Here is a 26,068-nt window from a genome sequence, read left to right as displayed (position 1 = left end):
GGCTCTTGTTCATAAGACCAGGATGTGGGAATTGTGTTTACTTCCAATAATTTTGCTTGTCATGGACATCTGTTCTTGTGAGTAAGAGTTGTGTTTTGGGACAGAGGTAGGTCACAGTGAGAAAGGGGTAAAAAGGCAAGTGAGAAATACTGAAGAAAAGTGACCTTTCTGATAGAACTGGTTTTATTTTGATGTCTCCAGTGCATTGTTTTGAAAGGATATTTCAAAGTGTTACGAGATATAATGATATAAATTTGAGCTGAAACAATGTGTGTATAAATATATTTTTGCATATACACATACACATGAAAGTGATGAAGAGGACTTGCCCAGCTGCTACCAGAAGCAGAATCGTGAAGCTGAAAACATGTGCACAATCTTTTTCCAGGTCGAGTTTTGAAGACCCCGAAGCGCAGCAGTCCTCGGGCATGAAAATCCCACACCCAGCGTCCCGAGTCCTCGCTGCCAGCCAGGAGGCACACCTGCAGTCCCCTGACAAGGCCAAGCAGAAGGACCTGGAGCCCATGACTCTGGGAACAACTCCAGAGGCCATTGAAATCGTGAGTCCTGTATGATAATGGTTTGGGAATCTCTTCCTCCAGAAATTCTGCGTTTTGCTTTTGGCCCGAACAAACTCGGGCGAAGTCTCTCTTGCTTATTCAGCCTCCTCTTTACCTTTAAGGCTTCTCCTGAAGACTCCTTTGTCTCTGCTGATGCTCTTCTCAATAGGATATCTAAGAAAGCCTCAATATGTGATCAGCCTGAATACCTAGATCCTGACCTAGCAGAAAAGAACCCCCCAGTATTTGCTCAGAAACTTCAGGTTTGTAGCAGAAATATAAATGTCCTTTTGTTTCTCATTGTCCATACACAGGCAAAGGAATGCTTTGCCTCATCTAAAAGGGGTCAAGGGAGGTTTGGAGGGCATGTGGAAAAGAATTAAAATAATTATTTAATTCTTTCCAAAGTAACTCTCCCCTTTCAAAGACTTGAGGAACAAAGATATTTTCATTTAACTCATGTAATTCATATAACACATAACCTTAAATTTCATCAACACCTATCCTATGTACCTCTAATGTATGTATTTTCCAGAAGTCTTTTCAAAGCAAATTATTTTAAGCTTGAGCACAGGACTTGATGTGTGGAGAGTTGTCTTGTCACCTGGCCTTAGTAAGTCTGTATGTATAGATTCATTTTTTGAGATTCAGGACCTAATTCTGCTGAAATGAAAATCAGGCTTTGTTTTTCTTGTAATTTCTCTAATGCAGAATTTGGCATGGTTTCTTCTAGGAAAAGCAAATGGATCTGCAGAGCAGTTCTGTATGTCAGGACATATTTTCTGGAATATTTACAGTGAAATTTTTAAAAAAGCAAAGGTTGAACTAAGATTGACATGTGGCATAAATTCACATAAAATGGAAATGAAAGGGAGAGGAGTCTGTGATAAAACAGCTTTAACTTCAAAAAACATTTCTTTTACATGAAGTATTGTTCATACTGATTACCTAATACAAACTATTTTTCTGCACAGCTACCTCAAAACTAACCAAGCCCTGGAGTTTTGCATCACAGTCCTCACCATGAGAGGAATTTGGGGTGTTTGTCACCCAGGAATTGTCTGAGTTACACGTTAAAAGTTAACAACCCATTTTTGAGTGTGTCAGACTTTTCTTACCATGTTCTCACCACATTTTTTTCCCTGTGGGGGACTCCCCCACCAAACCCCGTGACAGGAGGAGCTAGAGTTTGCTGCCATGAGGATAGAAGCTCTGAAGTTAGCCAGGCAGATTGCCCTGTCCTCCCTGCGCTCCAAGGTACCTGCTTTGTGCCTGCCCTGTGTGTGTGAGTGTGCACAGCCCGAGTGCTGCTTGTCCTGGGGGGACACCAGGAGCATGCTGGCAGCAGAGCTGACACAGAAGTGCTGTCACCCCACTCACACCCCAATTAACAACAGGCAAGAAGCAGCAGCGTTCCTGCAGCAGGAGATGGATTCTGCAGCCCAGGTAGTGGTTGTCATTTCTCTGAAGCAAGATTTGTCCTGAATTGTTTGATGGTGAGGAGTACCAAGGCTGGTTTGGCCATAAGGACATTCTGTCTTCTGATAGTGTTTTCAGCTTGAAGTCAGACACCTTTGACCCTCAATGTTTGGAAGGGAAGAAATCAGTCAACCTTGCCCTCAGGCATCTGAAGAAAGAGGCTGCAGCAGGGTTGGAAGGGCTACAGAGCTCCCAAGGAAAAAAAGCCTTACATCACAATGTGTCTTTATTCATAAAGATCTAAATCTTATTTTTTTTTTCATTGATACTTGCAGGTCCTGCTGGTTAATTGTGCCTCACAGTGATGCTTTGCTCTTCTGTAGGGAGGCACGTGGAGCTCACTGTGTTTGGAAAGCCAAAAAAGTCATTCCATAAATGTTGGTGGCTGTCTTGGGAAAGGGTATCAGCTGAATGGATGGCAGTGTCCTGCTGCAGTGAGACATCTCATTCCAAATGAGGAGAATGTGCTTCTGACATGCCCTTCTCCAGTAACCTTCCTCTTGTACTGTCCATTAATAGGTCAGCCCAAAGTCTTTGCCCAATCCTATATTGTCTGGAGTTCATTGCATCACAACAGCATTTGGGCTGGTTTCAGGGTAGAATTTCTTTGTGCTTTAAAGATCAGCTACATCACAAAAGTAAAGATTTTTTTAAGGCTACCTGTACTCCTCTGGAAAAACAATGATCATATTTGATTTATCTCACACACCTTAAAGTCCATAAGTCACCTTGTTTCTCCTGTGCACATATATTTACTAAGGTAAACACATTCCTCATGGATTTAAGAGTATTTTAGAGTATGTGGTTATAATCTTTTGTTTAATTAAGAAAAACATGGTGTTGTCTTCATTAGAAGGACTAACCAAGCTGAAACCTGTAATGAGGAACATAAAGAGCAAAGGAGGAAAAACAAAAATAATTTTCCTTTGTGTGACTGTGTCCCCTTGCTCTGCTGCCCTGAGTTTTAGGTGTTGGAAGACAATAAGGTGAGATGCTCTCTACCTCCTTTTTCTCTCTCAAATTCCTTGTCCTCCCAACACTTTGCTGTAACATGAAGGATTCAGGACCTCCAGCATCAGGAAACACCTGAGATGAAACACATAATATTGCATAGATGTTGTTCTGTTTAACATCTGCATTTTTGCAACCAGCCAGCTGTTCAGAAACTCACAAGTTGCACTCTTTTAGACTGAAGAGAATGCATTTGTGTGTTTGTGAGTACTTGTGAGTTACCTATGGGAGACTGAGAGCTGCAGAACTTTTACAGAAAGTGGGGTTACATTTTAAAGATGTTGTTCAGCATCATCACAGCACCTTGTTTTGTTGGAACAAGTTTTGAACTACTTAGAAATATGGAACGGATTTCACGTGACTTTTTAGAAAATGTCAGTAATATGTGTAATAAAGATAACAAAATGATAAGCAGAGGTGAGGAGAGAAAAACAGGCAGAACTCCCCCCTCTGACAGAGAACTGGCAGCAGTTATTGATGGTGACAGTGCCCCATGTTGGTCCAAGCACAGCAATGCTTGAAGGCCAGCACCATGGGTGTCATGTTAGGCTGGGAAGGACTTTTGTCCTTGCATGGCTTTGCTATTTCAGTGTTAAATTAGCCTGTGATGACACCCCTTGTGACCTACAGTGACTGATGGCCTGGATTAAGTAGAACAGAAACCAGCAGATGACTGCTGTGACTTAAATTTGGATGCTGCTGGCAGAATTCCCTTCTGGATGGCTGGCCTCTGTTATTTTCTGAATGCTATATAATTACATTTAACATTTGCTAAATGATGACTGAGTGGGTAACAAGAATAGGATGATAAATAAAGACAGAAGCACTTGTTATGATTAGATCACCTAAAATGAAGATTAAATATAAGCACTTTGTGCTAGCACTAGGAGTGAGAATAAGGATGTGCAGTTTGTTGTTCTCAGGCAGAGAGGAGTTATTTGACCACTCCCAAATTTCTTGTCACAGACTTAAACAACAGCAGTCCCAGTCACCTACTTTTACATTGCCAATTATTTCTGTCTTCCAGTGTTGAGATGAATGAACTATTTTCTGTTGAACAGTCTCCATTTGGATGTTGTGAGCTAATTTTTTGTGTCCAGCACCTGTGGGTGCTGAGATAGGATCCAAGGAAAATAAAAACTGGAAGAAAAGGCATGGGCAAAAATGAGATTTGTGCATTACAGCTCTGTGGGCCTCTCATGGCAGGAGGAGAATTATTTCCTACAAACAGCAATGCCATTGATTTTAGCAAAACTTTACAGGCAGAAAACTTCTGCTTGGGTTTTCCTTGCCTTTCCATGTATTTGCAAGCACGAGTAGGTCTCACTTTGCCTGCATTGACCTGTCTGGTCACATATCCATCAGAAGAATCCATCATTCCATGCACACCCAGGCAGCATTTCAGGGGTTTGGAAAGGGCAGCCTCATTTCCAGCAGGGCTAAACACACATTCCTCTAACTGCTGGGATAAAAACTACTTTTCATTTTCCTTCCATTTCTCTATTTTCTCCCTCTCTGACCTCCTGGAAGTGAGATAGCTGCAGCTGGTTAATAGATGTGCATTTGTTTCCCTTCTGGTCAGATACCTGGTTTCTGTGAAAGGTGCTGGGAAGAGAAGCATGTTGGGCTCTCAAATATTTACAGTAAGATTGCAGTGACCTACATTTTGTAGTAATTCCCCTGAAGACTCTAATCTTTCTGTGCGAGGTTTAGTGACTTACAAATCCCTGTGATGATTATTACCCCAATTAACTGCTTACCTTCTTAGCAATTAAGTGTTAAAGCATTATTATTGGGTTATTTTGGGTAACACCATCATCCTGTTGGTCAGGTGCTGTTATTTTCTCAGGGCAGGAATATTTTGCAGGCAGCAAATAACAGTTACTGAGTCATATGCATCAGTTAGGAGCTGTGTAAAATTGGCTTTTGAAGTAAAACCATGATGACTTTTACTGGTTACTCCTGCCAGAGAGCCCAGCTGTGACTTGTGCAGGGTGTTTGCAGAGCTAGGGCAACACTGCTTGGACCACTGCTACAAGCATTTCTGCTCAGTGGTTAAATTCCAAGAGTTTTTATGGTCATTTTTTTGAAATTTCAAGCTGTTCTGCATGTCATTATTGCTGTTGTTTTGTACAATTTCCTCAAATGCAAAGAGAGCTAGAGAAAACATAATTGTATTAATGATCTGTTCTGCACTATATAAAAATACCTCTAAGTACATATTAAATGCTCTAAACATCTTTTTCTTTAAAAATTGTCATCCTCCCAGCAGTTACTTTGACTTGTTTTTATATGAGCTTGAAAAACGTTTGTGTTTCTTCTTGGCACAATGAATATTTTCCAGCAATCTCTTTATGAGATCCAGCAAATTAAGCTGCAGGAGGCTTTTGAAATGTGGCAGATGCAGTTCAACAGATCGATCTGAGGGGTGGCCTTTCTTTGGAGGACAGCTTTGATGATCTAATGGCTTTCTTTTATCTCTCATTTATTTCTACTTTGTGATTAAGGAGGGAGTAAAGAACCTTTTTTTTTTTTTTTAATTTATGCATTTACAGAGGTGTCTGAGCTTGTGTCCCAGGTGGTTTTTTTTCCTATGTAGTTATTTTACATTGGGAGATACTTTTAAGAGCACAGGCTATGCAGTTTTGACAGATCTTGGAACAGTTTTTCTTCTGCTAGGAAAATCCACCAAGTTTGAGCTTGCACCTCCTAATTCTGCTGGAATTGATCATTATTTTAGGTGTTCATGTTAAAGGTAGCAAAAACAGAGAAGGGATAGCCTGCTCCATAAATCCTAGGAGAGTCAATTGACTCCTAGGTGTAAAAACAAAAAATACCAGTAAATTAGTGAGAGTCTCCTGTAAATGAAGATGCAGTGAGGTGTTCTGTAAGTACTGTTTAGGTTATTCTTGTTCTAATTCAGTTTTCTTGCCTAGTCTTTTAATGTTGTTAGTGTTTCTTTGTGTTCTTTACAGATGTGATATCCAGAACATCTGGTCCTGGGTGCATTGTGTACAGTTTTAAATGCAGCTTCTTCACTCAGGTGTGATACAAGAACTCACAAGGGCTTACAACAAAATTAGCAGTGGGTTTGGATGCTTTCTGTGATGCTGGGCAGTGTGAGAAGAACTGTGAGGAGGTGAATGTTTTATGGAATAGCATCTGGCAAAGTTTCCTTTACCAGTGCTGAGACAAGAATATGTGATGTTGAAATTGATGAGGACTGAACCTTGATCCAGACATTATCTACTCCTTTCACATCCCTGTGCTTCAGTCACTAGAGCATGATTCTGCTATTTTCTTTTAAAAATACAAACAAAACAACTAAAACAAAACCACACCACCCTCTTTTACAAGAAAATACAAGAAAATAATTATTTTCTCTTTTATGTAAAAAAATATTTGAAATACTCTTGATTACTACTCTTAATTATTGCAGATAAAGCCTAAAGACTTAGGAACAGCATTAGTGAACCTGAATGAACAGAATACATTGTTTTAATGTACAAAGTTAACAGGTAAACTGGGAAAATACATTATCCCCTTTTCAGCAGCAAGGAAAACAGGATTTGAATATCCATTTCCATCAGTGGATGGAAAAAGGCATTGATCAGTCTGACTTTCCTCCCCACTCATGGTCCAGCCCTTGTGGTGGGGGCTTGGCAGTGCCCAGAGCAGCTGTGGCTGCCCCTGGATCCCTGGCAGTGCCCAAGGCCAGGCTGGGCAGGTCTGGGAGCACCTGGGACAGTGGGAGGTGTCCCTGCCATGGCAGGAGTGGCACTGGATGGGATTTAAGGTCTCTTCCGTCCCAAACCGTTCTATGGACTATCCTTTGGAATCTCCTCAGTTTTCATGTGCTGTAGCTTGGGTTGTTTGCATCAAGAGTTGTTTGTGAGACATCTCCTGCATCTCAGTGTCACATTCCTGCTCTTTGCTCTCCTCATTTCACATGCTGCTCTCCCTTATTTAATCTGGGCTGCTAACATGAGCAGAATTGACAGCTGCAAAAAAAGCCTCATTTAACTGACTAATCGCATGCTGGACACCAGTGGGGCAGCAGTGCCACCTGCATAGTCACACTTTTTCTGTTATTCTTTATGATAGATGCCATGTATTGACAGGCCAGACCTAAGAAAGTGAGCTGTCCTCTTGCTTCTGGTTTCTTGATTTATTTTTATGGAAGCAGAATTCCCCTTAACAAGCTTTCTGCCTTCAAATCTGATTCTTCCTGCTGACGTGCATTTCTTGTGGATGTTGTGGTGAAAAACAGTATATTTTCTAAAATAAGACTTTAAAATATTGATAGCAAAGTGCTGTCTTTGTTTCCTCTCTGTAAAGGTAATATGACTCATGGTGCTTCTTATGGATCTTCAATGTATATTTTATGATTGCTGAATTCAGAGCTCCTTGTTTGTGTTGTAATTTAGACTAGAAGTCCTAGTACCACACCCAGAAAACCCATGAGCTAAACACCTATTTAATGTTTTATTTCTTTGTATTTAAAAAAACAAACCCACAGAGAGAACCTGCTGTCCCAGCAGATGTTTCCATCTCCAAAAGTGCTCTGTACTCCCGCATCGGCGCCTCAGATGCAGAAAGCACCACGGCTCTGCTCTACCCCCAGCAGGACCTGGACTCTGCACTGCGGCTGGCCAGGGCAGAGGTAACTGTCTGCACAATTTGGGAAAGGAAGAACCTGCCCCTTGTTATTCCTTTCTTGCCTGTTTTCTGCCAAAAGTGATCACTTGTTCTGTTCTTGGAGCCGTCCTCAGCCACACTAAAGCAAAAGGTGCCACACTGCAAGTTTTACTTGTTTTACAGATGTGAAAAGCAGATATGATGTAAACACAAATCCTTACGGTTTTAAACCTCAGGTGTGCACTGTGCATCTTGACGTTGCTATATAATTATATAAAAATATATGCTGCTTGAAATAGGAATAAAATGATGTATTTTACAAAGCTATGTCTCATATTAGTGTGGCTAGCAATAGCAATGAAAAAATGGATATAATCCAGGGGGGTTTATTCCCTTTGTTTTCTGTTTCAGATTGTGGCCAAGGACAGGGAAGTATCTGAGTGGAAAGAGAAATATGAAGAAAGCAGAAGGGAAGTGATGGAAATGAGGTGGGTTATTAACTTGATCAGTCTGTCAGAGATGAGGCTTCATCTCAGCCTGACAACAGAGTACCAGGCTCATACAGTTGTTTTGCTTAGCTGAATTTGCTTCATTATTTTTAACTTAAGGCTTTGCACTGATCCTGAACTGATACTTTGTCTTTTTACTTTGTATGGGGTGCACCACTGTTCAGGGTAATCACTGAAAACTCCTGTGTTGCTGATCTCATTCACACCCTCAGAATACGGAGATAAGGAAGGTTTTACTCTAGGTTAATGCCAGGGAAGGAGTTCCTCTGGTTTGTGTGTGAATTCTCACTAGGATTGCATGGTGAGGTTCCTGTTGCAGACTGGATGAGTTGCTGCAGAGCTGGCAGGAGGGTGCACATTAAATGCACATTAAATTCACTTCTAGTTCTACTTGGAAAGAAGAAGGAATGTAGGGAAGAACATGCAGGTTTGCAGTAGTACAGGCTGCCTCCAGGACATCATTGTAAAGTCGTTCAACAATAGAAATCAAACCAGTGTCAGTAGAAAAGCATTTCCTGTACAGGAAGCATTCTGAACTATCCATGTTGGCTTTTAGGGAGATTCTACACCCTTTTCTTTGAACTAAGATGATTTTTTAATTGCTGCACACACTAAGGTTGATTTTAGCAAAGCAATAGTTCTCTTGGCTTTTGCTCTCTTGTTCCCTTTGAGAGCTGACAGAAGGACCTGGAGCTTTTTAGTTTGTTCTGGTTGTATCTGTTCTATTTCTGTGCCAGCCTGCCTCTGTTACATTAAATATCTGTACACTGGGACATGGTTTGATCCTCCTCTCTAGCCCAGGTCCTACCACGTGCAAGGATGACAGCAAAATCCCTGTAGTGGATGATGTGAGCAGTGCTGCTCAAAGAAACTGATGCCTTCTATTCAGTCAGTTAAAAAACTTTCAAGCTTTCAGCTTTGCTTTTTTTTTTTTTTTCAGTTGGTAGGACCATAAGGAGGACAAAACAATGAGCTTGACTTGCTCATTGATCTGAATCTGAGAAAGCCATCAATTGCAGAAGAGAGTGTATAAAATACTTCATGGAGTCTTTAAAGCTTATTATTTTCTACCTTCCAAAACCAGAAAAAATGGTCCCCCCTCTTAAGTAACAAAAAAAAAAAGGACACTGTCACATTATTTTAGCATCCCTCCTTTAATACAAATCACTTCTGAGACTGTATTTTCTTCAAAATCCCTTCTGTAATAGCACCAGCTTCTTCCAAAAATGCGGAGTTTCAGAGATTTAAAGCTAAACTCTGTATCTAGTGATGACCTACATAATCAATCACTTATATCCAGGAAAACTGTGCTTAGGGAGGGAGAGTAGAAGGGAGCTGCAGTGCAGAGCTCCACAAACACTTGCATGGATGCCAGGAATTGCACATGGCAGATTGGAATAGCAGCAGCACGGGGCTCTGAGCCAAGGCATCTTAAGAGAAGCATCTGCAAAAGGCAAGGGCAGCCTCTTTATTTCTTTTTTGCCACCTCCCAGTGCCCAGCTGAGTTCTCTCACCTCCCTTGTGCTCTGCTGGGATGGGGAACAAAGCCCTGGCATAGCCCTGAAATGCTTAATGAGGAGCAACAGAACGGAGTGGCTGTGAGCAGTCAGACCCAGGGAGCCAAACAGGGAGGGAACAGAAGGAGGGGTTGTGAGGAATGTCTCAGTGTGCAGCTCACACTCGAGTGTGGTGCTTGGTCTGCTCTGTGTCGGGGTGCACGTGGCTGCTGGCTGCCAGTGGGCACTGCCAGCCTTTTCCCTCATGGAAGCAGAGCCAGGGGTGGCACAGAGCAGCTGCACCTTCATCTTCCACACAGTAATTTGCTTGTGTGTGTCTCCACCCTCAATAAAGTCTGATTTGAAAAAAAAAAAAAAAAAAGCCCACAATAACCAAGCCAGATTTCCCACAGGCACATGCCTGGAACGTGTGGATGAAAGGAAAAAAAATCTGGCTAATATTGTCACAAAATGATAAATACACATATGTGCACCAAGATAAGATTTCTCTTGGAAGTTGAAATGTTCAAGCAGTCCATGTGTGGTAAATTAGAGATGCAGCAATGAGATATGACATAATGATAAGCAGGGAGTGAAGGGATTATTTAGAGCTGCAGGCACAAAAGCATCACTTCCCAGAGAAGGAGAAGCAATGCTCCTGTACCCATGTACTGCATAGTGTAGCTGGAACATCCTGAATTCATCTGAATTACCAGGAAAAGATCACTTGGAGGAAATTCCACTCCAGAGAACAGAAGGCAGAATGAGAGGTTTAATAATGCAGTAGCTATCAAAGAGCTGAACCACAGTGGCTGTACCATAATCCAGGAGTCTAACCAGAGGCAGGCAAGAAATACTTAATTATAGTTATTTGGAGGTCTGATTGATCATGACTCTGTAAGGGGAGTCAGGCAGATGACCTCTGAGGCCCTTTGTAGCCTTAGATTCTGGTGGTTTTATGCCTTACAAATGTGCAGTCAGTGAATGGACTGAGTGTCTGAAACAGCAACATTTGGGCCTGTGTAATGTGTCAGCCTGGGGTTAAGATGTGCCCTCCCAAAGAGGGATGATGTGGCAGCATCCTTTGGTTCCCCAGCTGTAATGACCATTATTTAGGCTGCTGGACTGAAAGGGTCCTTTGACATGAATCTGGAGCAAATCCTTCCCTGGGAAGTGCTGCAGTGTTGTAATGTTGTGTTCCTTACCCTGAGTACCCTGAGTCCTTGGCTTCCTCTTCTTGGATGATAAAACTTCCCAAAGGTGCCTTGTGTCTCAAGGACATGACAGAGCTTTAAAATCCTCATTGCTTACAGCAGGCTTTTGAGGTAATCTGCTTTGGACATGAAACCAAACCCTTCCTTTTAGGGCAAAATCCTTGCTGTTATCTTTGCTCTTCAAAGCGTCATTTATGGTTGAAAGGAAAAATCCCAGTGCTGGGGTTAGAGCCCTGCTCTCTGAGTGCTCTGCAGGACCAGGGCAGGGGAGATGCTGCTGACTTTAGGGCCAGGTGACCTTCTCAGGCCTCTGGGCTCTGTCTGTGATTCAGATTTGAGGCACTTCTGGAGTTGCTATCGTTGATTTTTGGGAGCTCTGCAAGTTTCTTCTTTCCCTACTGACTTTTATTCCCATATCCTTTCTGTAATCTTACCAACTGCAGCAGAGCTTTGAAAATGGAGCAAGTGAAAGTGAGTTTCAAAAGAGGTGTATTCCAACTCCAGTGAGCTGTTTGGAATATCCACTTCTGATGAAGTGTGGGGTAATTTTGTTTTTTGTAGACGGTCCTGCGTGGCTCATGAATCAAAGCACAGATCAAGCTAGTCTCATTTCATTAGCTTTATTTGGCTCTGGGAAGGGATGGATCATCTTTCTAAATCACATTTAATCTGCTTATTTTGGCTATCCTCTTTTCAAGAAGGAAATTCAAAGCCTACTGTGAGTATATGAAATAAAATGGTCTTTAAAGTAAAATTTTGCCACCTCTGCTTCAAAAACAGATTTGGGAAATGGGACATGATGGATTTTGTGCTACATAGTTGAGTATTTTGATCTTGTTCTTTTAAGTGGTAGTGAATCATTTAATCATGAGAAGATTAATTTAGAAGATGAGATACATTTTGGATGATAGCCAACACTACTGTTAGGTTTACTTGCTGCCAATTATAAGTTTACTTGAAGTTTATATTAAAAAGAAACCAACACAGATTTGGAGAAGAGGGGAGAAAGTAATGGAAACATCAGGCTTTTTGTAATACTTGAGTTAGGGCAGTGTTTATAATCATGATGGGTGATGTTTCAAAAAGCAGAATCTGTTTCAAAGCAATCTCTTCTTGCTCCCCTCACCTTTATGGATTCCTATGGAGAGTTAAAAATCAGGTGCAGTGTTAAAATTCTGTTTTATTTGTTATTTGGGCAATAAAGAACATATAAAAGTGTGATGGGATTCTGTATCTCTTTAAAGCACCACAGTTCAGTTTCTGATAGTGTCATTTGCTAAGTAAGCATGAGTAATGATGTTGTTTGCCAAAAGTTTTTTTTTTGTTTTCCCCTCTTACAGAAAAATAGTTTCGGAATATGAGAAGACGATTGCTCAGATGATAGGTAGGTGTTCCTGCTGTGAAAGGTGCTCCCTGGTTGAAGTCTGTGGGCTTCATTTTGATGCTGGCTGCATCTGCTGATGCTGCAGGGAATTGTGAATGCATCTGAGGACACCAGGAAAGGAAAAGTCAGGGCCTCGTCTCAGAGCCAGCAGCCCCCGGGCAGTTCAGGTAACACAGAGAGCTCAGGGCTTTCCCTAGGAAACAGGTTCAAATTCATGGGTTTCTCCAGGAGAGACTTTCAGTGACCTAAAAACCCCTTAGGCATCAGCTCACAGCTGTTTAAAGGCAGATACCAAAGTTAGCTCTTCACAGCAACTGGGATTATCTGTGCTAAGTGCATTGATCAGACCAAAACCAAGATTAACTCCAATCCCAGCTGGGACTTTACAAGTGCCCAGTCCACCCCCCCAGTTAACTTACTGACACAGGGGTCTCCTTTCAAGTCTAAATTGTGACAAGCTTTGCCTCTCAGTAATTAAAAACCCTTTGCTAACAGCATGTCTCACAGATAAAAACCTCTACCCTCAGTAGCACTCCAAACCCAAAGGTTGCAGGGCTCGTGTGGTTCCTGAGCACGTAAGGTCTGGCCCCTGGGATGTGATTTTAAAGCCTCCTCTAAGATTTCTAAAGCTCTTTTTATTAGTCTGGCTATAGCAGGCACAAGCACCAGTGGCTTGTGCTGCCTTGTACTGCTTCAGCTCCAGCTGTTTCCCAGAAAGGCAAATGGCTGAGGGGAATTTTGGGGTCTCCAAGGCCAGAGGTGCTTAGAAGAGCACCAGTGTCTGGTGCTTTTGCTGCCTTCCTGGATTTCTTGGCCATTGGAAGGCATCCCAGTCTCATTTCAAGTGAAGGGTAAAATGCACCTGCAAAGTTTTATGGCAATGACAACTATAACTAATAAATTAATGAAATACATACAATAATGATAATAATATGCCAGGCTTCATTCTCTCTGGTATTATGCCTCCATTGCCTTTTGTATGCGCAGCTGAGCCAATGTGCTGCCTTCTGACATGGTGTGTGTCATTGTCATCATGCAAATGTTCAAGCAGGAGTGACCAGAGTGTGCAAAGAACTTATTTCATTTTGGTTTACATACCCTGGTGTGGCTTCCACCGTGAACCTGACCAGTACTACAGACACACAAAAGACTTGTCCTTTTTTCCCCAAGCTATGCGTGCAGTTAACAAGAGATAAATTAGAATTCTATTTTTGAGAAACAGATTTAAAAAAAAAAATGAGATTTTGAGACTGCAGTGCAACAGTAAGATACAGAATAGGAATCCTGAGGCAGAGGCCTTGGTGTACATGGTGCATTCCACCATTGCCACTTCCTCTTGTTGCAAAGAAATGAAGGTTCAGTAAGTATTGGGCCACTGACTGTAATATAATAGTTCTTTAAACTTCAGATTCAGAGTATCAGGGCCTCTCAGATGCTCTGTGGTGAGTATTTAAGGGCTGTGGCTATAAGTAATTTAATTTGCTGTCTGTTTGCAAAGGAACTGAACCAACAACAGCTACACAGAAAACATCCTTTCTGTGTTAATTAGAGCAGTATGCAAATCCTACAGCATGGTAAAACGTTAAATGTGAGGCTTCTCCCTGCATTTAATGTAAATTTTTGATCTAATTGTCCCACTTTGTCATGCCATTTCTTGTAAATTGCTGTCCCTTCCGATAAAGGAATTCGCTCATCCGAATGCCACATGTGGAGGAAAATGTGTGTTTGTTATTTGCATGTACTTCAGTGACCTGTTAGTGATGCCTCAATGCTGAAGCAGAATATGCATCTTAACAAAAGAAATGCCTGTGCTGTTTCTGTTCATCATTTAACCCTTCTGAACTATTTATACAGCCCTGTTAGAAGGGCACTGCACATAAACCAATTTCACCAATCCCTTTGATGAATATTCAGTGAGGTTGATAGGTCCTGCTGAGCTTTTTGCAGGCTGGTGTGTGCATAATGAATACTGAAAATGTCCCATATTGACAATATATGACTGCCCATGTTTGCTTCTAAAGGCACTGAAAAATGTGCATTGCAAACAATTGCCTTTGATTCCAAGGGCTGTGGAAGGTTCAGTATTTGCTGTCTCACATATATGGAACCCAAAATTACCCAGCTTAGCTGCTGTGATTACTTCATGCCACACTGTGCAGGCTGCCAGTGTGTAGATCCCTGTTTAGTGTCACTTGGTGTATTTCTTTTTACTTGTGCTTTTATCCTTTTTTCCCTTTTTTTTCCTTACACTTGCCTCTAACACATTTTAGTTTACTCTGAGGAGTGGGGAGAGGACAGAGCAGGCTTTCGGGCTGTGCTGCTGCTTTGTGCTTGGTGCTGTTTGCTCTGACAGCCAGGGAGCAGAGCCTGGGTGACCCCAGTGTTCCTGCACCCTCCACACACCTTGCTCACAGCCAAAATCCCCACCCCAATTCCTTTTCACTGACAAGTTTCTAATGTTGGTTTGTTGGTCTTTTTTTCCCTGTTAAAAATGTATCCTTTTTTTTTACATATGAATACATGATGAGATTTACGAGATTTTACATTATGAGATTTACATTATGAGGATTTTTTTATTACTTTACATTTGAATAGATAATGAGATTCTCCTTGTGAAAAACAAACAGATGTTATGCTTTGTGCATTACAGGTTGTTGCATTACTTATTTGCTGCTTTCCTAACAATTCCCGATTTTTCTATTTTGCTTCCGTTTTCGTTGCTTCTTGCTATTTGCTTGCAAAAACAAAACAGGCAAGCCTGGTAAGTAAAGCTTTTCACCAACTTTCACACCAGCATTTTGCATCTTTAGTTTCTTTTGCTTTTGTTCTCTGTTTGCTGCATTCCCATGAAGTCGTGTGAGTAGTAGTGAGCTGAGCCTGAAAGCGGATCTGCCGTGGTGCTGCTCTGATTCTGTCAATTTGGATAGTGCTCGTCCTGAGCATACTGCTGTGATTGTTGGTGAGCCCTGGGCAGGCTGTGTTGCAGATGTGGAAGTCATTTAATTCAAATATTTTGATCACATGACCTCATAAACATATTTAGAATTAAGGATGTGTGGCTGCTTATCTAAGATTTGACTTAGCACATTTTATTGAAACTAAATCATAGTCTTAGAAAATAGAAGGTCCTTTCCAACCCAAACCATTCTGTGATTTTATGAAAGTATCACATAAAATTCTAGTTTCCCTCCAGCCAAATTTCTGCCTTTTGTTGTATTTAACCACTTTGGTTTGGGAGCATCACTTGGATGGGCTTGGATCAGCCTAGTGCAGTGGGAAGTGTCTCCCTGCCCATGGCAGGGGGGTGGAATTAAATGAGCTTTAAAGGATCTTCCAACCCAAACCATTCTGGGATTCTGTAGCATTTGCTCATTTCCCATGAGTTTAAATGGTTTAAATGTTGCTTGGCGTTGAGTGTTGGAGGAGCTGATCCAGCTGAGGAGAGAGGAGGGCCCACAATGTGCTGGGAGGAAGAGGAGGAGCTCAGTAGTTGTGAGGGAGTGTGACATGAATTTTATTAACTTCCTGATCGCCCTGGAAACAAGTAAGGAAGTGGCTAAAATACCTCAGACAGCAGTCTCACAAAAAGTAGGGATGCGATATTAAATACATTAAAATATTTTGGATGAGGATGCACATGGATCTCTTGCCCATGGAGTTGCAGTGACAGAAGTGTTGCCAGAGAGCAGGATCCTGCCAGGAAAGGGTTTGGAATTATCTAGGCAGGGTGTAATCTCCAGCATGATTAAACAGATTTAGTGCTGGAACACAAGGAGACAGCCTCTGAGCTTTAGAAAAATAAACAAAAGACAACAAATTTTTTTTGTTTTAATTGAGAACACAATAATTTTGACATTAGAGAGGAATACAGGGTGTCTCTGAGAAAGCAAAATAGAAAAGAATGTTTCTTTTTAATAAAGTGTTAAATGTATCCAAGTTATGTTGTTGGGTTTCTCTGCCATGTCAAAGGTGTTTGTTCACCAGTAAAATAAAGGTGTTACAAGCAGGTCCTGAGAGCTTCTCTGGTTCTTTTCATCTTCTGTATCATACAGAGCAAAATAAGGTCAGGCTCTGCCCCAGCCAGGTGCTGTCAGGGGTGAGCAGAGGAGCCCAGGAGCTGATGCATAGTGTGGCATCATCTCTGCTCTAGCCTTGGTCAGGCCAACAAAAATTGCATTTTTTGGACGGAATATGCAAAAGGAAGAGATGAATCTCGGGGATTGACAGTATCAGCTTTGGCATTTTGGAGCTGAGCGGCACTGTAAATAATTCAGATGAAATCTTCTATTCAAATAAAATCAACAAATTTGTTGAGTTCTTTATGTTTCCAGATATAAAGGCCCAAATGAAAAGTTGTACACTTTGAAATGCCCCACGCTTTTTCCACGGGAGAACTTTTGACCTTATTTTAGTTTCTATCATAAACCAAAGAAAATGGTAATATAAAACTGTTGTGTTTTGTGGCTGGGTTTTCCTTTCAGTATCATGCAAAGTACCCCTTAAAACATGGGCACAAGAATCATAGTTTAGGATGTGAAGGAAAAAATGCCGCATTTTGGAAGACAATGCCAGACCTTTTCTTCCAGTGTTATGTGAATATTCCAACTTATTATGAGGTCAAATCCCTTGAAAATTCCTCCTCCATATGGATTTGTATTCCTGTTATGCTCTTCCCACCACCCCTGGCTCAAATTTAGCTATAAACAGGAGGAGCTTGGCAGATGTTTTTTGCAGTGTTTTTACACTTAGGAAGTCTGTCTGATGTTAGATTTCCTTTCTGCCACTTGCTCCAGCAATCCTGAGAGCTGGTAAAACGTTGCTTTTCCAAGGGAAGAATTGAATTGCACTGAACAAAGTGCCTTGTTTGTGCAGGACTAGAAGGTGCCAGGAGATGACAGGCATTTATCAACAGTGGCAGATAGCTTGTGGCCAGTGCTTGGAATGTGCATAAATGTCCTTTCTTTAAGTTAATGCATCTTCAGGGGAAATCCAGCACCTGCCTTTTCGAGTTCAGAGTGAGGAAATCATCAGTACAGAGATACATTCACATTTTCCCCCAACATCAAAATATTTAAATATCACTGTATTTAGCAACTGTTTTCCAAACCAGGCTTGTGTCTTTATATAAATCTGACTTTTCTGGATCCTGTAAGCTTGCTAATACACAAATAGGGCAGAGTATAGTAGAAACTGTAGATGATAGTGAACTCAGTGGGCTTACTCCTGTTACCCTTCTGAAAACCTCTCTTTTGTCTACTCCTCTCTTCTTTCAGAGGATGAACAGAGAGAGAAATCTGTCTCCCACCACACTGTTCAGCAGCTCATAGTGGAGAAGGAGCAAGCTCTGGCCGATCTGAACTCAGTGGAGAAATCCCTGGCAGATCTTTTCAGGAGATACGAGAAGATGAAGGAAGTCCTGGAGGGGTTTCGGAAGGTGAGTCACCTTAACATCTCCTTTAAAGAGCAGAGCTGAGCAGATTCTGTGGACCAGAATGTGCTGTGCTGCTGGACAGAAGGCAGGACTTTTGTTTCCAGCTGATTCTGATGTTCTGCATGCCAAACCATAATCTTCAGGTGAAGGATTGCAGCCAGCTATCAAATGCAAACAGAAAAATTGTAAAACTCTTCGCATTGTGAAATATTCTCTTTCAGGGGGTGTCAGTGTTGGACTGCAGCCCTTCAAACAGCTGTGTATGTGACTCCCTGTCCTGCATTTTAACCTCTTGGTTTAAATTTGATGTCATCTTCTCTTTTAAGAATGAAGAAGTGTTGAAGAAATGTGCGCAGGAATATTTGTCACGAGTGAAGAAGGAGGAGCAGAGGTACCAGGCACTCAAAATTCATGCTGAGGAAAAACTGGACAGGTAATTGAGTCATGGATTCACAGAATGCTTTGGGTTGGAAGAGATCCTAAAACCATCTTGTTCCACCCCCTGCCATGGGCAGGGACCTTCCACTGGTCCAGGTTGCTCCAAGCCCTGTCCAGCCTGGGCTTGGACACTTCCAGGGCTGGTGCATGGACTGTACACATTTTTTTCAGGAGTTCATGCTGCAGAAGGATTCCCATGGCTGGACCTCACATCCCAAACTGATCCTGCAATATGCAAAGCACAGGCTGCTCTGGGATAGAGGTGGAAAGAAATGTAATAATGCGAATTTCTGCAATGTGCTGGTGTTTCTTCCAGCTCCTGACCATACAGAACACCTTAAATTTCTATGTTTAGCTAATGTCTTTATATTTGTTAATGTATTATCATGGGAGGATCAAGAAAGAAGCCATTAGCCAGTTCCTTTTTTCTAGATCTCCACATAATGACCACTTAAGCCTTTCTAGGGATCATGTTCAGGGCTCATAGTACAGTGCCCTGAGCTGGAGAGCAGGTTTGGAAACTGCCATAAAACACTTCTACCTGAGTCATATTTGTGAACCCAGCAGAGATATCTGAGAGAAGCACAAAGGGAGCAACACAGACAGTAAGAAAAGGCTCTGCTGAGCAAGAGAGGGAGTTGTGGAAAGTGTTCAGGGACAAGTCTCACAACGTACCCAGGATGTGCAGAAGGCAGCCCTGCCCTCTCCCCCCATTTGTTAAGGTGCTGTCCACCCTTGGGCACCCTCTGCCCTTTCCTGTGGAGACCCTGCTGTGACCAAGCCCTGTGTTTTTTGCAGAGCCAATGCTGAAATTGCACAAGTGAGAGGCAAGGCCCAGCAGGAGCAGGCAGCGTACCAGGCCAGCCTTCGCAAGGAGCAGCTCAAAGTGGATGCCTTGGAGAGAACACTGGAACAAAAGGTAAATAAACCAGGAGCCAAGCCCTGCCTGAGGATTGTCCTGCAGCTTTGGGGACAGCAGCACTCCCCAAATTTTAAGGCAAAACCCCCTGTGTGCACCAGCTGGAGCCAGGTTTGATGTGAGCCCAAGTGTTTGGGGCTGGCTCAGCCTTGGGCAGAGCTCAGGGTGCAGCCCAGGCCTTGGCTTGCTTCAATTCTCAGGTTTTTCTCTCAGGTTCTGTTTCCCTTTTTAGTGCTAGCTGTAATTCCAATGCTAATTCCAAAGTGTCTGTAGGAAATGCCTATTTATATCTCTAGCTCAGCCAAGGGAGCTTGCTTTGGCATAGAACAGCTCGTCCTTGCTTGCAGCTCTGCAAGGCAGGGTGAAAATAATGAAAAAAAAAAAAAAATAGAAAAGTGCAGCCCAGAAACAAATTTCCACTCTGTATTATTGTGGAGTGCTGGGAATGAGTGCTGTGAGGCTGTCTGCTTTGGTGCTAAATTTGATTTATTAAAACTGGAGGAGCTGAATTTGGAAAAAAGGAAGCATTTGTTTGAATGCATGTAGCTGTACTATGAATATGAACACTCAGTTGTACTATATCTGCACATATATCTGTATGTATAAATCTCCTGATCTCAGCATTGGAGAAAAGTTAATTTTCCCACACCTTTCCCACTGGTTAGATAACATTAAAATTAGAAAAACCCCTCATCTTAATGCAACAATCCTTTTCATAATACTTCATATTTTATTTTCCAGAATAAAGAGATAGAAGAATTAACAAAGATTTGTGATGAACTGATTGCCAAAATGGGGAAAAGCTAACTTTTAACCAAATTTCTGGACTTCGATACTGAGTGCAATATGACCATTGGCACACTGATGTCCATACATTTATGTGGACAGGTTATATTTTCACTTTTTCGTATGCACTACTGTATTTTCTTTCTAAATAAAGTTGATTTAATTGTATGCAGTACTAAGATGACTATCAGAATTTCTTGCTATTGTTTGCATTTTCATAGTATAATTCATAGCAAGTTGATCTCAAAGTTCCTGTATCAGGGAGATTGTCAAGTTCTCTAAGAAAATACAAATTGCTGATCCTAGCCTTCCCTTTGTACATGAGTTCCCATGTTGGATGTCTTTTGGATTTAATATAAACATGTATTACTTGCATGGGGACTCTTGCCTTAAGGAATGTAAACTTTATCTGCATTTGCTGATTTGTAAAATAAAATCAAAAAAGAAAAAAAAAAAGGAAGGAAAATGCATGTCACAAATGAAATTCTCTATTGTAAATAAATTTTTTCGTTGAAAGTTGAAGATAAGTATGTCTCTCTTTTGTGTCCTTCACTTGCTTATTTCAGCACCAGATGCTCTTGGGAATTAATTCCTCCACAGAAAGCACTTCATGGGTCACTGCTTGGAACACTTTGTGGGTCACAAGAGTCTGCTGCTTATGTGCACATATCTAGGTCTATATCTTAATGTCTCTCTAAATATACATATATATGTGTCTATGTGTTGGATTTGGACCACTCAAGTCTCAAGCATAGGCTTAATCCTCCAAAATATTTAATGCTCTGACCCTGATCCAGCAAATCCCATGGGGAAATGTAATGAGGCTGTTGGAGGAGTCAGGGGCTGTGCCATGTGGTGACAGGATGGTTTTTAAGCATGTCTGGCACTGAAAGGTGAATAATTTCCTGCTCCTGGCAGAATTTGCCTGCAGGGCTGGTGGAGCTGGGGTTGGTGTGATCAGAGGTGCAGCCAGAATAAGCTCTCCATAAGTAGCACTCTTGAACACCTCTTTATCCTGTAAGTTATCCTCTGCACAGGATTAGGGATGGAGGAGAAGCATTAAGGCTCTAATAGCAAACAAACTGCTTTCTTTGCCTAATGGTGCATCTCTTGGATCTCCATGATGTGGACAGTCTTCAGCCTGGTTCTTGTCAGCTCCCTTTTTGTCCTCAAAAGTAAGTCAGCTCCTTTTTCTTTCCTTTTTTTACTTCATTTGCATTCCCTGCCCCAGGCATGGCTGAGCCTCTTTGCTGTTCTGGGCTCCTCTCCTGGGCTGGGTGCTCTCAGGTTATTTTGTGTGTGTGGTTGGCAGCACAGAACTGCACCTCTGTAAAGATAAATGTGTGTGCTAACAGATCCAAATGTCCCCACTGATGGCAGGGGTGGGATTTCTGCTCTGCAACCTTCAAATGTGGTGTTTGAAATCTTCATAACTCATGCTTGCCTTCCTTTGAAAATGCCATGTAGTTTGAGGCAAGGAAAAGAAAGAGGATTGAGGTGTGGTTGTGGTGTTTAAACAAGAGCAAAACTCAAGATACGTTGCTGTGCTTTCCAGCTGAATTGGTACTTCAGGAGAAGAGGAAAATTGGATCATTGTAAGATTTTATGTGTATACAATGTGCTTTCTCATGGTACTGTGGACCAAAGATCATGATGGGGGGGGAAAAAACCAATTTGTGGGCTCTGCTCTGAAAACATTACAAGAAGATACGGATGCAATTACAGAATATCAAATGTTTCTTGTGTTACTTTAAATGCAGATTATAACAACTAAGTAATCTGTGGCTGATGTTTTTTATTATTATCTTTTTATCAATATTTGACCCATTTCTAAAAAAATAAACATTGATAAGATTAACAGACTCTTTGGATTTTCCAAAGCTTTTTTTGCATTTTTTTAATGTGTGCATGAAACCTTACTAGAAAGATTGATACTTTTAAATACTTCTTGTAAATTCTAAATGGTCTCTTCTCCCTCCACCCAGGTGAAGCGCTGCAGTGTTACACCTGTGTAGGTTCTAGTGATGATGACTGCAACAGACAAGGAAGTCAGCAGTGCCCAGGCCATGCAGATGCCTGTGCAGTCATTAGAGGACAAGCAAGTAAGTGTCACAAATGTGTCAGACCTGTTACATTTGTCACAAAAGAAATAAATTATCAGTGTTGGAAAGAGAAGACTGCATAGTAAGTTAAGGGACAAACCAAAATTAAATGTCTCCTCTTAAAATAAACCCCATTAAGGAATCTCTGTCCTGGTTTTGTTGTCACAAAATCCCACTGGGAACGATTTGTCGGTGCGCCACAATGAGCTGCACCCACTCTGTGGGAAAGCTGGGAAGAAATATTTTAAGTATTGCCCACTTTTTCCTTAAGTGACTTAGCTGGAAATTAGGATGGAAGAGAAGCTAATGAGCACTTGGGCACATCCAGAGGTATTTAAGCTGCACCAGTTGCCTCTAAGGTAAATCAGAGTTATTTAAGGGGGAGCTGTTGGTGCGCTGCCTTGTTGTGGCCGTGTTCGTTTTCCTGTGAGGAGCAGCCCAACCCGAGGCTGCTGCCCCGTGCTGGGTGCTCAGGCTGGTGCTGGGGGTGCAGAGGCCATTTGCAGCCCCTGTGGGCTCACCGTGGCTCTGTTGCAGGTGGCATCATGAAGTCCTGCTCGTTCAGGTCCTTCTGCGAGCGGGCGAGGCGCGACGGATCGAGGGCGCCCGGCGTGAGCGTCCACTGCTGCTACTCCAACAACTGCAACGCCAGGAGCCTGGCTCCCAGGGTCACCAGCTCCTGCAGCCTCCCCCTCCTCATCCTCACTCTGCTCTGGCTCCCCTTGCTGAAGCTGACATGAGGGGGGAAAGGAAAAAAAGAGCATCCTGAAGCAACAACTCTGCCTTCTTAGCAAGGGGTGATAATATTTGCTAATCACGTTGCTCCATGTACCATTTTATCTCACTAGGCAAAAAGCTGTAGGAAGACCTGACAGATGTTTAGATTAAAAAATTGTTTCATCTGCTAAATAGGTCTTGATCTCTGTGTAAGGAATGCTGCCCTGCTGCTTATTTTCCTGCAATTTGGATAAGGAGAAATCTTGGCTGCAGGTAACCTGGTAGTAAGGTCAAGGGCAAATGGCTGCCAAATGCTTTTTGCAGTTGGCAGATATTCAAAAGCAAACTAAAATTTTCAAGCACAAAGTGACTGAAAATTCTAGCAAGCAAGTTAATCTTCCAGAGCATATTGGCGTGCTGGACAAAAGGAAACTTGAAATACAGATGATTTAGTATTAATACAAACTGGTAAGAGAAGGTCATTAAGAGAATAATGCATGGAGGTATATTCTGTTGTATATGATATGTTCCTGGCAGGGAGGCTGGATGATCTTTAAGATCCTTTCCAACCCAAACCATTCAATGGTTCTATGCTTGTGTCTGTATTTCCCTGGAAGAAAACACCTTCCAGTCTTCTCTTTCCTGATCCCTTGAGAATTTTACCACAGCATCAGAAGAGGAAGTAAAAAGAAGAGTTTGGAAGTTGTTTTTGAACTGGTACTCCATCCAAAGATTGGCTCGACCTCTCTCCTGCTGGTTTTAAAAACAAGTGATTAATCCCTTTCTTGTAGGCAAATGATAACTTGAGTTTATAATTCTTGAGGTTTCAGTTATGTAAATAATTCTAAACTGCAGCCTTTGAGAGTAAGAGTGTATATATCTATACAGGCCTCCCCCTTCAGTGATGTGATGGAGTTGAGGTGGTTTATGATCTTTTCATTTTGCAAAGTGAATGAAATTACTTGGAGGTCTTTAGAGGCATAAAGAGGGACTAAATCAATATTTTTAATAAACCCATTCATGGCAGTTTTACCAAGTAAATGATCCAGAAGGGGTCACTCAGTAGAAGGCATTGTGCATCACTACCTCCTTTGATCCAAAACTCAGAGCTCCAGGCAAGCAGATGAGTGAAATTTGTAGATTTTAATGTCCAGCTGTGATGATCTGCTCCAACCCCTGGCACACAACATGCACAGGACTGGCTGAAAGTCCAGCTGGTGTAGCTGAGGTAGAGGTGGTCTTTCCAGTTCTAGTTTTAGTTGCCTAGTGGGAAAAAGGTTAGGTCATCAAATTTATGGAACTCACAAAATAAGTGGCAAAGTAGTTTTTCCTCTAGCTTTGTGTTGTGACTTTTTTTCAGTACAATTCTTTGAAAAATCAGTTCTGGGCAGTGTGTAGTAGATTTTTTCACACTGACCAAAATTTTATTCAGGTTGCAAACTCTAGAGCTGCTGCAAGTCAATGAGTGAGCCCTCCCTGCAGAGTGTAACCCTGCCTGCCTTGTAGCTGTCACAGGGGCTGAGCTGTCTCCTTGTTCTGCTGTGCCCTTTCCCCAGCAAGGATCCTTCCATCATCTCATGTGGGCTGTGGCTTCAGACTGCCTGGATTCTCCTGGGTTTGTTCAGGTGGGCTCAGACAAGGCAGTTTGGTCTATTTTAAGTCTCTAGGCACCACTCTGATAAAGCTGTTAAATATAAAGATTGCAACAATGCAGCAGATCTTGGCTGAGAATGTTGATTTGGATTCAAGTGTCTCATCTGTATAAAAAATCATTTAAATTGGTGTAAGTATTTTTCATTTCATTCTCAGCTTGAAGCAGTTCCTTCAATCTCTTCTGCTACAGGAAGCAGGTATTGATTGTATCTTTATCTTCCTATGGTTCTGTAATGATAAATCTGTATTGAATGTAATCTCTGTATGTGCTCAGTGCATTTCCTTAATGAGAAAATAAATTACATGCAATGGCAGACATTGTCTCTTGGTAAACACAACTGCTTCTTTTAATTGGGATTTCCAGCTGCATCTGGTGCTCTGTTTTCCTGCAGGAATCCTGTTGGTCTTTGTTGTTTTGTTTTGGTTTTTTCTTTTAATGTGGGATATATTTCTTAAATCTGTTGGATAAAATAGTGGATGTTGGTAGTGTTCTTGCTGCTGTATTTCCATGGTGAAATAAGAAGGTAAATCTCTATCCTCTTGACAAACACCATCTGTCATTCCTGACGGCAGCCAGGGCTGGGATCTTCAGGCAGCTCCCACCGCCTCCATCCACTCCTGCCTCCCAGCTCCTCACAGGCCCTGCTTTGCTTTTTACAGCAAAAAAATACATTTTCCCTGCCCAAGTACGACCCTGAAGTGTGCCTGCATGTGGATATCTAGGAAGGGTGAGCCACGTTTGTGGATTGGTGTTTTCAGAGCGGTTTTGTGATGGTTTTTGGCATAAGCGTTGACAGGAAGACAAGCACAAAGAAACAAAAACAAAATAGGATGAATATTTTTTAAACTCCATTAAATTGCAGAAAACATTTTAATGGTTTTGTTGCCATGTCTGTGCAGAGCTATTCCCTGTCACAGGTGTAATAGAAAGTTGGTTGTTCTGAGGTGAATTCCTGCTGCAGCCACAGGCTCCTTCTCCCTTCCTTAATGTCAGCAGCAGAGAATCTGATGCTGAAATGCTTTCTGCTGCAATTTAGAATGACAGGACTTCTTTTTCATCTCTTGTATCAGCTGGATTTATGTAATGGCTCAGCTGGGTAAGTGTATTTGAGTGTAACTCTGCTCTCTCACCTCCAGGAAGGATGTCCAAAAAGATTCATTTCTAAGTGAGAGAAAATCTCAGTTGTACCTACAGCCCCAAATCATAACTTCCACTATTTCTTTCTATCCTCTTGTTTTTGGCTCTACAAACAGCATTCCTTTATTTTCCTGGTCTTGTCAAGGGCAGCCAGAGCCTCTTGGTCTTCTCAGGAGGGCACAGCTGAGCAGAGAGCCTTGAGCTCTCTGTAAACAGAGTGAGAATTTGCCATTTAATTTGTGTCAGTGTTCCTCCACACCTGGCTTTTCCACAGTGAGCACAAGGTACCAAGTTGTCCCTTGTTCTTGGTGAGGAATAAGCAATTCTTGTGGTCTTGAATATCTAGATAAGCTCAATACTGGCTGTGCAATTTGATGGAAGTTTCAAGTACATCTTGCTGTCACAAGCCACAGTTTATTTTTTAAACCTTTTTTTTCCTCATGTGAAATTTCAGTCATGCATTTCTGTGCAGTAGGGATTAAACAAGAACCATCCTTGCAGCCTGTGTTACCCTGTCTTTGTGTGCAAAGAAAGCCCAGCTGTGGCAGATTTCATTGTGAGCATCACTCCAAAGGGTCTCAACCTTTCTGGAC

General features: G+C 41.9%; 2 protein-coding genes across 21 annotated transcripts in view; both read left to right on the top strand.

The window, feature by feature from the left end:
- TACC2 (transforming acidic coiled-coil containing protein 2) overlaps positions 1 to 20,387 on the top strand; it is a 129,312-nt gene extending 108,925 nt beyond the window's left edge. For 9 of the 20 annotated variants that reach the window (XM_063163073.1, XM_063163072.1, XM_063163067.1 and 6 more), the window contains 10 exons: positions 389 to 569; positions 683 to 823; positions 1,737 to 1,817; positions 7,570 to 7,713; positions 8,100 to 8,176; positions 12,248 to 12,291; positions 17,565 to 17,725; positions 18,049 to 18,155; positions 18,959 to 19,079; positions 19,821 to 20,387. In XM_063163073.1, coding sequence (XP_063019143.1) covers positions 389 to 569; positions 683 to 823; positions 1,737 to 1,817; positions 7,570 to 7,713; positions 8,100 to 8,176; positions 12,248 to 12,291; positions 17,565 to 17,725; positions 18,049 to 18,155; positions 18,959 to 19,079; positions 19,821 to 19,886 — 1,123 coding nt within the window. In that variant the 3' untranslated portion in view covers positions 19,887 to 20,387. Of the gene's footprint in view, positions 1 to 388; positions 570 to 682; positions 824 to 1,736; positions 1,818 to 7,569; positions 7,714 to 8,099; positions 8,177 to 12,247; positions 12,292 to 17,564; positions 17,726 to 18,048; positions 18,156 to 18,958; positions 19,080 to 19,820 lie in introns of those variants that run through there. The other 11 variants (XM_063163057.1, XM_063163054.1, XM_063163055.1 and 8 more) reach the window with 5 other exon arrangements.
- A 146-nt stretch (positions 20,388 to 20,533) lies between these two features.
- Positions 20,534 to 24,644, top strand: LOC134421787 (CD59 glycoprotein-like). The gene is made up of 3 exons (XM_063163076.1): positions 20,534 to 21,040; positions 21,851 to 21,967; positions 22,505 to 24,644. Exons 1-3 carry the CDS (start codon positions 20,986 to 20,988, stop codon positions 22,705 to 22,707), a joined length of 375 nt encoding a protein of 124 aa, XP_063019146.1. The 5' UTR covers positions 20,534 to 20,985; the 3' UTR covers positions 22,708 to 24,644.
- Positions 24,645 to 26,068: the final 1,424 nt, after the last annotated feature.

The sequence above is a fragment of the Melospiza melodia genome, chromosome 9, assembly GCF_035770615.1.
Source record: "Melospiza melodia melodia isolate bMelMel2 chromosome 9, bMelMel2.pri, whole genome shotgun sequence".
Taxonomy (NCBI): domain Eukaryota; kingdom Metazoa; phylum Chordata; class Aves; order Passeriformes; family Passerellidae; genus Melospiza; species Melospiza melodia.
The sequence above is the reverse complement of the archived record's forward strand: the minus strand, read 5'-3'. Positions and strand labels throughout refer to the sequence as shown.

Coding starts and splice junctions, on each gene's coding strand:
- LOC134421787 (XM_063163076.1), top strand. CDS start 20,986: ATGATGTGGACAGTCTTCAGCCTGGTTCTTGTCAGCTCCCTTTTTGTC. Junction 21,041..21,850: donor CTCCCTTTTTGTCCTCAAAA/GTAAGTCAGCTC, acceptor CCCTCCACCCAG/GTGAAGCGCTGCAGTGTTAC. Junction 21,968..22,504: donor AGTCATTAGAGGACAAGCAA/GTAAGTGTCACA, acceptor GCTCTGTTGCAG/GTGGCATCATGAAGTCCTGC.